This window comes from Phaseolus vulgaris, chromosome 7, assembly GCF_051622355.1.
Source record: "Phaseolus vulgaris cultivar YP4 chromosome 7, ASM5162235v1, whole genome shotgun sequence".
In the NCBI taxonomy this organism is placed as follows: domain Eukaryota; kingdom Viridiplantae; phylum Streptophyta; class Magnoliopsida; order Fabales; family Fabaceae; genus Phaseolus; species Phaseolus vulgaris.
In genome coordinates, this window is record NC_143504.1 from 2,726,371 (window position 1) to 2,736,696 (window position 10,326).

At 32.3% G+C, this 10,326-nt stretch overlaps 1 protein-coding gene across 4 annotated transcripts; it reads right to left on the minus strand.

Annotated features, from left to right (window-relative positions):
* Positions 1 to 3,612: 3,612 nt before the first annotated feature.
* ARG1 (Chaperone DnaJ-domain superfamily protein) lies at positions 3,613 to 10,309 on the minus strand. Of its 4 annotated transcripts, XR_016523051.1 has the most exons (13): positions 9,670 to 10,234; positions 8,334 to 8,457; positions 7,523 to 7,605; positions 7,328 to 7,439; positions 7,139 to 7,243; positions 6,984 to 7,034; positions 6,116 to 6,205; positions 5,923 to 6,031; positions 5,669 to 5,817; positions 5,529 to 5,582; positions 5,168 to 5,268; positions 4,900 to 5,061; positions 3,613 to 4,122 (listed from the first exon to the last, which is right to left on the minus strand). XR_016523051.1 is itself a non-coding variant. In XM_068634161.1 (11 exons), the coding sequence occupies exons 1-11, from the start codon at positions 9,798 to 9,800 to the stop codon at positions 3,898 to 3,900; spliced, it is 1,233 nt and encodes a 410-aa protein (XP_068490262.1). In that variant the 5' UTR covers positions 9,801 to 10,309; the 3' UTR covers positions 3,613 to 3,897. The 4 variants fall into 4 exon arrangements, 1 of the variants encoding a protein (XP_068490262.1); XR_011083781.2 differs by lacking the exon at positions 5,168 to 5,268 and having other exon boundaries at positions 4,900 to 5,009; XR_016523050.1 differs by having other exon boundaries at positions 4,900 to 5,268.
* Positions 10,310 to 10,326: the final 17 nt, after the last annotated feature.

Genomic DNA, 10,326 nt, shown 5'->3' on the forward strand with positions numbered 1-10,326 from the left:
TTTTTTTATGTATTTTTCAATTGCATGCTAAGGAAGTAGAAAATATAAAGTGTATTGTAATAGAATTGTTTATGAGAAGAGAAAACTCATTATGTGCACGTAATCTTAATGTGAAGAGAACTTTCAGAATAGAACCGTTGAGCAATTTAAGTTCTGTCCTTAAACAACAAAGAGTGATAAAAAAAACATGCTTTACTTTGCTACCTACTTAGGTACGACAATTACATAATTAATTGCAGTGGAAACTATAAAAAAATATAATTATTAGATTCTCATTCCTTGAACGAAGGAGGAACCTAGTTGAGTAAATCCAAGACTGGGAAACCAAAATAAATTTGGGAACCTGCATTTAAGACAAAAATAAATTAGAAAAAATATTTTTTTGTAATTTTAAAGAAAAAGAGAGAGATCTAGATATCAACTGGTTTATAATTTTGTTGGAATGTCGAGATATCATTACTTTTAAATTCCTCAAATCTACTTTGTGCATCTCAAAAAATTATTCACTAAGAATTGTTTTCAAAAGTATCTCCAATTAAAATTACAATAGTTGTTATAAAAAAGAATATTATTTTAATATAGATCTTGCATACACGAGTATTTAAATTTAAAGAGAGTTATTTATAAATTAAATAATATTGTTTTGATAAACAACTCCAATTTTAGACAATTTATGTGTAATCTATATTAAAATAATATGTTTATTTTCAAATAACTCTTATAACTGACTTCAATTGAAGATGCTCTAACGAATAATTGGTAGATTCACAATTCTGAAGTTTTTGTTAAGATGTGTTCCATGTATAAGAAAAAAAAAAATTATAAGTTCAAGTTTGAAATATAAGCCTTATAATAAATAGATTTCCATTGAAATAAAATTTATTTTTTATCTTATGAAAACTTACATAAAAGTATAAATATAAAATCATGAAAGTGTCGATTTTATAAATACAAAATTGTAAAAGTGTAAATTATAAATTATAAATTTTTGCATTGAAATAAAACTTTGAAAGTTTGGGGTTGCAATCGAGGTTCTTTTGGTAACTAGATTTGTGACTTTTATTTGCATCACGAATATCTTTTTCTCTTGAAGTTGTTTGCAAAAGATTGTGATACATTTTTCTTAACCTTGTCTGTCACGAAATAAATATGAAATGTTCATCAAATGATTGTCATAGATTTTTCTTTCAAGTGCAATTATTTAACTTAAGATTTGTCATAAAAAATTTAAATTACATGAATTTTGCTACACCTCTATAAATATTTCAGTCAATAATTTCATCACAATTTTTTATTAAGTTATTATCAAAAGATATTGTAGACATTTTTTAGAAATGTGTTATTTAAATTCATGGATGTTATATATAAAAGGTTACTTTAAAAATAATTTGAAAATAGTTATTTTTGTTTTTTAAATCCAATTCTAAAAAGTAAGTAAACCGCTATTTTTTGAGTGATTTGATTATATGTAAATTTGTATATGTTATGATGTAGTACTAAATTTTCTAATGAATCCATTGAAAAATTAGGAAAATTATGGAGTTGATGTGTTGGTTAGGAATAAAAGGTGGAAAAGGAATAGAGTAAAACCAAGTCAATGGCAACTACACAGTGTAGAAGAAACCTGGGTCGATTAGGTTTGAAATATATTATTAAATTTTACTTTATGCACCCCATTTTTAACTTAAATCTTCATAATTGGATAAAATGACTAAATTGCCCTGTCTGCTTCACCTTCACTACACTCCACTACTGCTGGTGATGCACAGTCATCACAGTAGAAGAAGACAGGGAAAAGGTTGCAATTAAAAGCAAAAAAAAAAAAAAAATCTTGTTCGGAAAAACTCTTTCAGGAACATATGAGCATAAAATGTGTTTCAGATTGTTTCAAAAAATTCATTTTAAAATATTTTAAATATATTTCATAAAGTTTTTTTCCACAAATTCTATTAAGAAAGGTTGTTATTTCATGTGCTCTGAAAATTTTATTATAAAAATCTTGTTACATAAATCTTATCATGTTCATGAATGTATTTCATGAATTCTGAAAAATGTGTTCTGAAAAGCTTTCAGAATGTATAACCTGGAAATCAAAAGATAAAATAGTTATTTTAAAAATTATGGAAGTACAAGTTTAAAAATGGGAGTGCAATAAGCAAAAGACTTTATTATTGTTTGGAGCTTAATGAAAAGATGGCAATAACATCTTAGACCCATTCCTTGTTGGGAGTCAAAAGGTAAGGACAATCAATCTATAATGCCTTCTTCGTATCAAAACTCTTTAGGCCGTTTCTTCTTGCACCCTTACATTTTTCTTCCTACACACCCTATATTCTTTGAAATACCAAAAATATCCTTTCACGGTTTTGGGTGATTATGGAGTAAGGGTTCGTAAGAAAAAAATGTTTCTAGAACAGGAGTTCTGTAAGCAAAGAGTTTTCCAAAATTTTTATTTATTTTTGGATTGGTAAATCCGCAATTAATAAAATATATTCCAAAAAGCATGTTTCAAAAATATTTCAAAAAAATAATTTGGAAGTCATTTTTAAAAGGAGTAAAATAGTCTTCTTCGAAAGATAGGGTGCAGGAAGAAATTTGTTAGAAGAAGAAACAGCCAAACTATCAACATATGTCTAAATGGTAATAACTATTAGGTCCTCTTTGGTACATCAAGCTAAATATACCATAAATAAAGAAACAAGTGAGAAGTACTTCATATGTTGAGTTGTTAATCTCTTTTCCCCCAATATCTGTAATTTAATTAAAAATAAATTTTCAATGAATGATGAATAAAATTTTTATAAATAGATTATAATTCTTTAATTTTAAACTATCTGAACCCAAACTATCTCTAAACTTTGTAGGAGTTTGACGTTGAAATACTACTATATAAATATTTATATAGTTGTTGAAAGTTGAAATCATGCTCTTGAAGATGAGTTAATTATATTAGGTGTTTAATTAATGATTTGAAAGGTGGTATACGTGTTAAGATTGTAATGTATTTTTTCTCGAATAGTATGTATTTATAGACTTGATATAGCTGCTCAAGCACTAGACTATCATTAGAAAAAAATACCCAATCGGTGAATCATTATTGTATATGCAGCTTAATGTTGTTGAAGTTAAAGCTGATATTTACCAAAATCTTGGGAAACTGGTGTTTTACGTGGCATTTTAACACATCAATATCAGAGCAGCAAGACGTGAAATAGTATAGGGCAGAAAAACTGGTGTTTTATGTTAAAATACTAATGAATATCATGTACATGGTATAGTATTTATAAATATACAAGAAATGTAAATAATATACACAAAATCATTAAAATTATATGGATGACAAACATGTATGTTAGTGCAGAAAAAAATAGCATGGAATCAAATTGATAATTATAAAATTTGTAAAACCATAAATATGTTTTGCAACTATTAAAAAATAATAATTTTAACATACATGAAAATATATGAATAAATATTAGGGTAAAACATACACTAAATTCTAAACAATTTCTACAGAAATCATCGTCTTTTAAAAAATACAGATTCAAACATACAATATAAAAATATCTACACAATGTTGTATATGCAGAGAGCATGGATGAAGAAAGTAACTTACAAGAATGAATTATCATTACAAATAACAATATCAAAATTATAAGTGTTGATGATAGGATTCTACAAGGAAATTGGATGGTGAGGGTCTTGTTTGTTTGTAGGAGTACAAAAATATAGGAAACAGTAAAACATATACTGTATACCTTCGAATGCATCACATACCAATGAACTGATTAACCAACTTGTCGGAACCAAGCAAATGAAAAATATTCCAGACATAAACTGCAACTGCAACCCAAGCTGATTCACAGAGAAGCAAAACCAAGGGCACTAACTAAAATATTAACCCAACCTCTTATCAGAACCCCTAATATTCAAGTTAAACCATTTCTTTTTGCCTGACTTGTCCTTCCCATCTGACCCTCCATCTTCCCCGGGGCTCTCTTCACCAGTCATTTTGCTAGAACTTCCATTGCTCAAATTACTACCATTTCCAGTAATACTGGTTGAATTCACAATGGTGAAGGAAGAATGGATACCATCCCTTTGTTTCAGAAGCTCGTCTACCTGCATACCAAAGCAGATAAGGCCTCAATAAGGTAAAAAAGACATAATAAAAAAACAAGTTTTAATTTATTCGCTTCACATATTTTTCACCAATAACTACAAAAGTATCACTTTATTTTCTATTTTAAAAAACTTACGAAGGAAATGGTGTAATAAACTAAAACATGTTTTCCGCAAAATTTCCCCAATATCTTCAGAACAAGTAAGTGAATACATGTACTAAACATTAAAACAAACCAAACCAAACCAAACAAGACTCGAAGTCTCCACGAGATAGAATTTTGATTTTGTAAGTCACAAAAAGAAAGCAACCGGAAATAACATTTTATAGCAAAAATGTTTACAATTCCAGAATACATAACTCAAGTCATGTTATAGACATGAAGTCTGCATTCATGCACCCAAAGGACATCCTATGCATTTAGGACTCGAGAGTAAGGGTTCTTTAACACCACATAGGAGTCAAGTTTGTCAAACTCTCGAGTCAAGAAACGAGTGAACAAGTTTGAAATCATGTAATTTTTGTCTGATTACCTCCACAACGACAATGTTATATAAGGGCTCGAATTATTTGAAGAAATTGACTCCTTTTTCAATTGCTTTCACATCAAGAATTTGTTTTTACAAATTTATATATAATTTAGGTGACTATGTAGTTTAATCTTATTTGGCACTAGTGTAAGTATCATACTTTATTATTGTGATTTACTACTTTTCTGTAGTATGAAGTGGAAATATTGAACTATTGTAGTATTAAGAGTATTATGTTATGCATACATGTCTTACGAGTTGACATCGGGTCTACAAAAGCTCCTCTCCTCGACCTCTCAAGTTTGACAATCTTGGCATGAACGACCCAGTGATAGAGTCTGCTAGTTGCCTGGAAACTATAATTGCTACCAAGGTCTGAGTGGGACTGCAATGTTTTCATGCTTGATGCTTCAAGCCCAAGTGACTAGAATTTGAATCTTATCCCAATGTTGAGTAACAAAATATGGTCATATTAGAGAAAGAAAGATAAAATCTTTATTAAACAAGGACTCACCATGATTTGTTGCAAGACCCGCAAATTATATTTGATAATTAATATGATTTTGTCCCCCCAATATGACCATATCCTGTTGCTTAACAAGAGAACATCCAATCCTAGTAACCATTGTATAGGGGTACATTAATAAGTTTATTTTAAAAGTCAATTCTTTGAAGTCGAGTACATCAATCATGTGATAATGTATATTAAGGAGAACCTAAGATGAGCATTATATGGCACAATAGTTGAATTATTTCCTTCGTCCCTTTCTTTAGCCCACCCACACCAAAACCCCCAGTATTAAAAAGAACGCAAATGTCTGCACTTAAAAATATACATTGATGTAGTAACTGTAGCACAAGTTGAAAGAACATACAGATTGTTTTTCTTTTGCGTATCTGTCTGTCACTTCCTGATAGCGCGCCAATGCCTGAAAAGTATTACAAGAAACAACAGTCCCTTATAAGTGTCCCAACCCAAGAAATACAATAACTATGTATGAGTAAAGGAAATAACCCTTCTATATTCTGCTTCAAATTGGCGTAGCTCATTCCTCTTTCTTAAAATTTGAGCTTCAACATCCTTCAGTTTTTGGGTGGTATCTTCATACGATTTTGCACATACTGCCTCAATCGTATAGCTAGCAGTCTTAAAGAAGTTATCTCCTAAACAATATTAAGTTGAATCAGGGTAGATGTAACTTAAACAGTTTACTTAAAATATAGCCTAAGTTGGCAAAAGAGCAATGTGATAAAATAAATTATTCAGACCATAAACAGCAAATATGTGAGTGCCGGCCTTTAGTTCTGAGAGTTCACAAGGCTGAAGACCTTCCAACCTCTTAAAGAAGGCCCCATCAGGATCCTTGGCCATCGCTAACTGCACATAGCACTTACAGTAACCACCTTTTCCAAACAGCCCGCAGCAAAAGAAAAATAAACCTAATGGGCATAACTTTCATACCGCATTCACCGTTGAATCCATTCTGTACACTTGAAAATGTAAAAAATACATTCCTGCAGATGTCACCTTGCCAGTCTTCTCACTATCTTCCTGTATAGAAAGATAGATGCATGCAATATCAACTACATATACACGCAATTGGGATCTCATATGCATTACGTCAAAAGATAACTAGCTGCAGTTTGTGCAATCTACAAATTTTACAAGTAGCTTAACAATAATCACATGGTGTAGCTTAATATTATTCATGCAAATAATTGGTTACAACTTGCAGGCCATGCAAAGCTCTTTCACAGAAAAATGGTGTTATGTTTCTCTGACTTGTGAGGAGCGGCCACTTACTCTATATAATCTATCTGCATGAAGCGTTTTGCAAACATTGGCATTTTGGGGGACTTGGTTTTATCCAGATGAGAAACACAATTACCAATAGTCTAAAAGGTTTAACAGTGGTCATGGAAGTACTCAAATTTGTGCCGTCATGCTTTTCAGTTTATTTAAAATTAAAAAAATCCCCGTGTTTTTTAACTAATGATCAATGACTATCAACATTATGTTACAAGGGAGAATCTAGAGAGAGAAGTTCAGCTATTTGTTCATGGATAACAGTTGAATAACCTAATAGTTTAGACTCTTCCACAGTTGAAGAAAACACTAGACTTCTCAAAGGTTCTGTACCTTTCCCACAAGAACTGGTTTCACTTTCACAACATTTAAACTCTCATTCTCAAGCCTAAATGGTTGATAAGGCTTACCATCCCACTCACTCACTGATGGTATAGTTATATAAATCTATTATCCATTAAACCAACAAGTCCAAAGGGTAGAAAGTGTAGAGCAGTAGAAGCACAAGAACAATGAAATTTACCTGCAATGCCAGACCATAGCCTCCATTCACATCTTGTTCAAAGTAGAGCAACTGAAAAGTAACCCTTCAATATTTCAATCCAATACCAAAACCAGAAGCAAAACCACAAACGGACAAGGGAATTGTTAATAAAGACATAAAAGAATAAGTGATACCTTGAATTTGCTTTGTGCTGTTGAAGTAACTCTTATTACAATGCCCGACTCAGCTTGCTGTTCGCTCATTGTCACACCAAAAAAATGAGCACATTGCTTCTCTACCTGCAACAAATTGACATAAGTGGAACACATACACCACCAAGAAGACTACTGTTTTGCTTCATCCATCATGAAGAAAGTAAGAACCTTTCCACTAACTGAAGTTCCAATTGGAAGGGGTCTGACTGTAACTGTTCCGTTCAGAGCTTCTTCAAGAACATTAGCTGAAATGGTAGTCTTGATAGGGACACCCAGTTTGCTGTAACAAAATAAAATAAGAAATAAATCCAAGCAAACCAAAAATAATTTTGAAGACAAATAGTCGTGCACTAAAATGTACACCTGAATAAAGCTGCAAACATTGTGTTCACTGTCCCCAGATTAGACAAATCAATCTCCATGTCCATGCTATCAGCATCAAGTGCCTGATATGTATTGGCAGAATATCTTAAAGAATGTTGCATATCAATTCGAGAACTATATCGGGAAGAATATGAACTGAAATGTTTAAAAGCTTTTAAGAGATATATACAGATAATACTACATAAATAAAGACATTTACAATACACCCATAAAAAGAGCAGAGTAGTGAAGAAAAATTAATTTTCAGATAATCAGAAAGCCAAAAGAATGAAGATGGATGTATGGATTGAAGACAAAGAAAATAGTATAACAAAATAAATCAAAGATAGGTAAACAAAAAGGTAGCACTTACGTACACGAAATCAATACTGAAATAAATGACAAAATAGTCACAACTAACGTGTATGAAATCCAGTTTTGGTTAAAAAAGTATCATAAGTGTATATATGCATTCCACTTGAATTCCAAGGTGCAGACAGGTAATATAAATGTTTTAGCTCCTCTCTCCCGAGATGTAAATGTTGTGTAATAATACAATCTGGCAGGTTCAATCATAGATCACAGGAAAATTAGGATGTTAAAACATGCAGGTCATGCTTCCCAGAAAAAAAAATACAGCTACCCAGAGAACACACATTTCTTCTCTGTCTGCTACTTTTCCCACCCAGATAACTTAAGATTTGTCCAATGTCACAAGCCATAACTTTTTTCACATTGTAGGAAGCGTTGGGAAAGAAAACAGAAAAAGGAAAGAAAACAGGGTTTGATTTCGGATGTAAAAGAAAGGAACCTCAAATCCAGCACTGTCATACTGCCTTCTCTTTTCTGGGTCAGACAAGATACTATAAGAATATGCAACCTCTTTAAATAGCTCCGAAGCTTCAGGATTGCTGGCATTTTTGTCAGGGTGATACCTGCCAATCGTATAGAAATGTGTAAAAAGATCCCATGCATGTTTTTCATCATAATTGGCATACTTAAACACAAAACAAGTAAACAAACTCCTTTTTTCTAGAAGACCAAAACAAAAAACTGACATCAGTACTTGTATATTGGTTTAAATTATGGATAAAACTTAAACGTAGTTCCTTATAGATGCTTTTGGTGTTATTCTACAATAAGAAATAGAGTTTCAAATCTATGTTATCTTTAATGCAAACTCTGTTTTGAATCCCAAGTGGCCAACCTCAAAAACAATGTAGTGGGATAGCTGTTATTTGGAAAGTTTTTATATAGTTTATATAATATAAACACACATTTTCATAAATAACAGAAGTCACTCAATATATAACGTTCACAATTAACAACAGAAAGTCACTGGTGTCTTAAACAAAAACATACTTGTAAATACCAACGAAAGTCAAATACAAGTTTCCTACATAGGAATCGTCAATCATCATCTTCTAAATCCAATTTTCCTTTACCATTTTCACCACCATTATAGAAGTAAATTTCATTTTTGGAATTGAAACCCCAGAAATAGCACCCGTAAAGTATAGTAACTTTTCAGAGGCTTTTGGAAAAAACTCATAGCACCGTCATCCCAGCCGCTATTCGGCCCGGCACAGGCCCCGATGGTGGCCAGCTTCCGCTATGCTGCTACAGAACACTATTTAAAACCCTAATGCAAACCTTTATTGAGTAGATAACTAAGGTGAAACTCCAAATAAGTTCCGTCCTTACCAGATTTAATCCTCCTCCCAGATCTCCGCACCCTAGTCCCCTTCTTTGATTCAGTGCCATTTGTTATAACATGAGAGGTTATTACTACTACAAATTATAGAAGAATGTTTATCACCTTCAAATGTTCTTCAATGAGCTATCTCACTTAAGAAGACACGCTAGTGTTTTACATAAGAAAAAATTCAGAGAAACCCTCTTTTTCATAAAAAATATTATCAGAAATCCAACAAGACAGACACTACTCCATTTGAATAGGAAAGTAAATCACTTAAAAACAAACAAAAATCCAAACACACTTAAAGAAAACAAAGACAGCAACTTCCTAAACAGACAGAACGACATGTGCAAGATGTGCAAGTACTGATTTCATAAATGAAAACAATACTAGACACACAAAATCAAAAGGGGAAATTGAAAAATCAAAAGAAAAGATGGAAACGTACTTAAGAGCAAGCTTTCTGTACGCCGTTTTAATTTCTTGATCGGTTGAATCCCTTGTCAAGGACAATACCTCGTATGGGTCACGTCGATTAGCAGGGGTAGACGGTCCTTCCATTTTTGAACCCATTCCCATTCGCTACCCCGTCTCTTTCTTTCTCTTCAAACACCGGGCAGCTCCAATGGTAATAAAAAAATGACCTTTGTGTTTCAGAAACAGTGTAACATGTTACTCATCGACCCAGCTGCCCCAAGATTCGAATTCAAAAGCAATAAGATGTTCCCACCGAAGGAGGATGGCACGCGATTCAAAGCGGCATTGGATCGGTCGCGAATTGGCTTCTTTCCTCGGAATGAGAAAAAGCAGAAAAATTGCGTGGTGGGATTTGGGATCCAAGCGAAACCGTGAGCGAGGTCAATTTGAAATGAAAGAAACGAAGCCAAAGGGAAAGATTGAGATTGGGTTTTGAATTTGCAGGAAGAGAAAGAAAGAAGCTCGATTGAGTCTCGTAGGTATGGCTTCTGTGTGATACGTGCCGCTCCAAGACAAAACTTCTTTCTTTTTATTTTATTTTATTTCATCTTTTAGTTTATTGGGAATTACGAATGCTCAAGGGTTAATGTTTGACCCCAATTACTCCTCTCGCTAGATTTTACTTTTT

What these genes read in the sequence shown, in the direction of transcription:
- ARG1 (XM_068634161.1), bottom strand. Translation starts at nt 9,800, where the DNA reads ATGGGAATGGGTTCAAAAATGGAAGGACCGTCTACCCCTGCTAATCGA. An exon ending in CAGCACAAAGCAAATTCAAG is followed by an intron (nt 7,035 to 7,138) that starts GTATCACTTATT and finishes GTTACTTTTCAG; the next exon opens with TTGCTCTACTTTGAACAAGA. An exon ending in GCTATGGTCTGGCATTGCAG is followed by an intron (nt 6,206 to 6,983) that starts GTAAATTTCATT and finishes CTTTCTATACAG; the next exon opens with GAAGATAGTGAGAAGACTGG.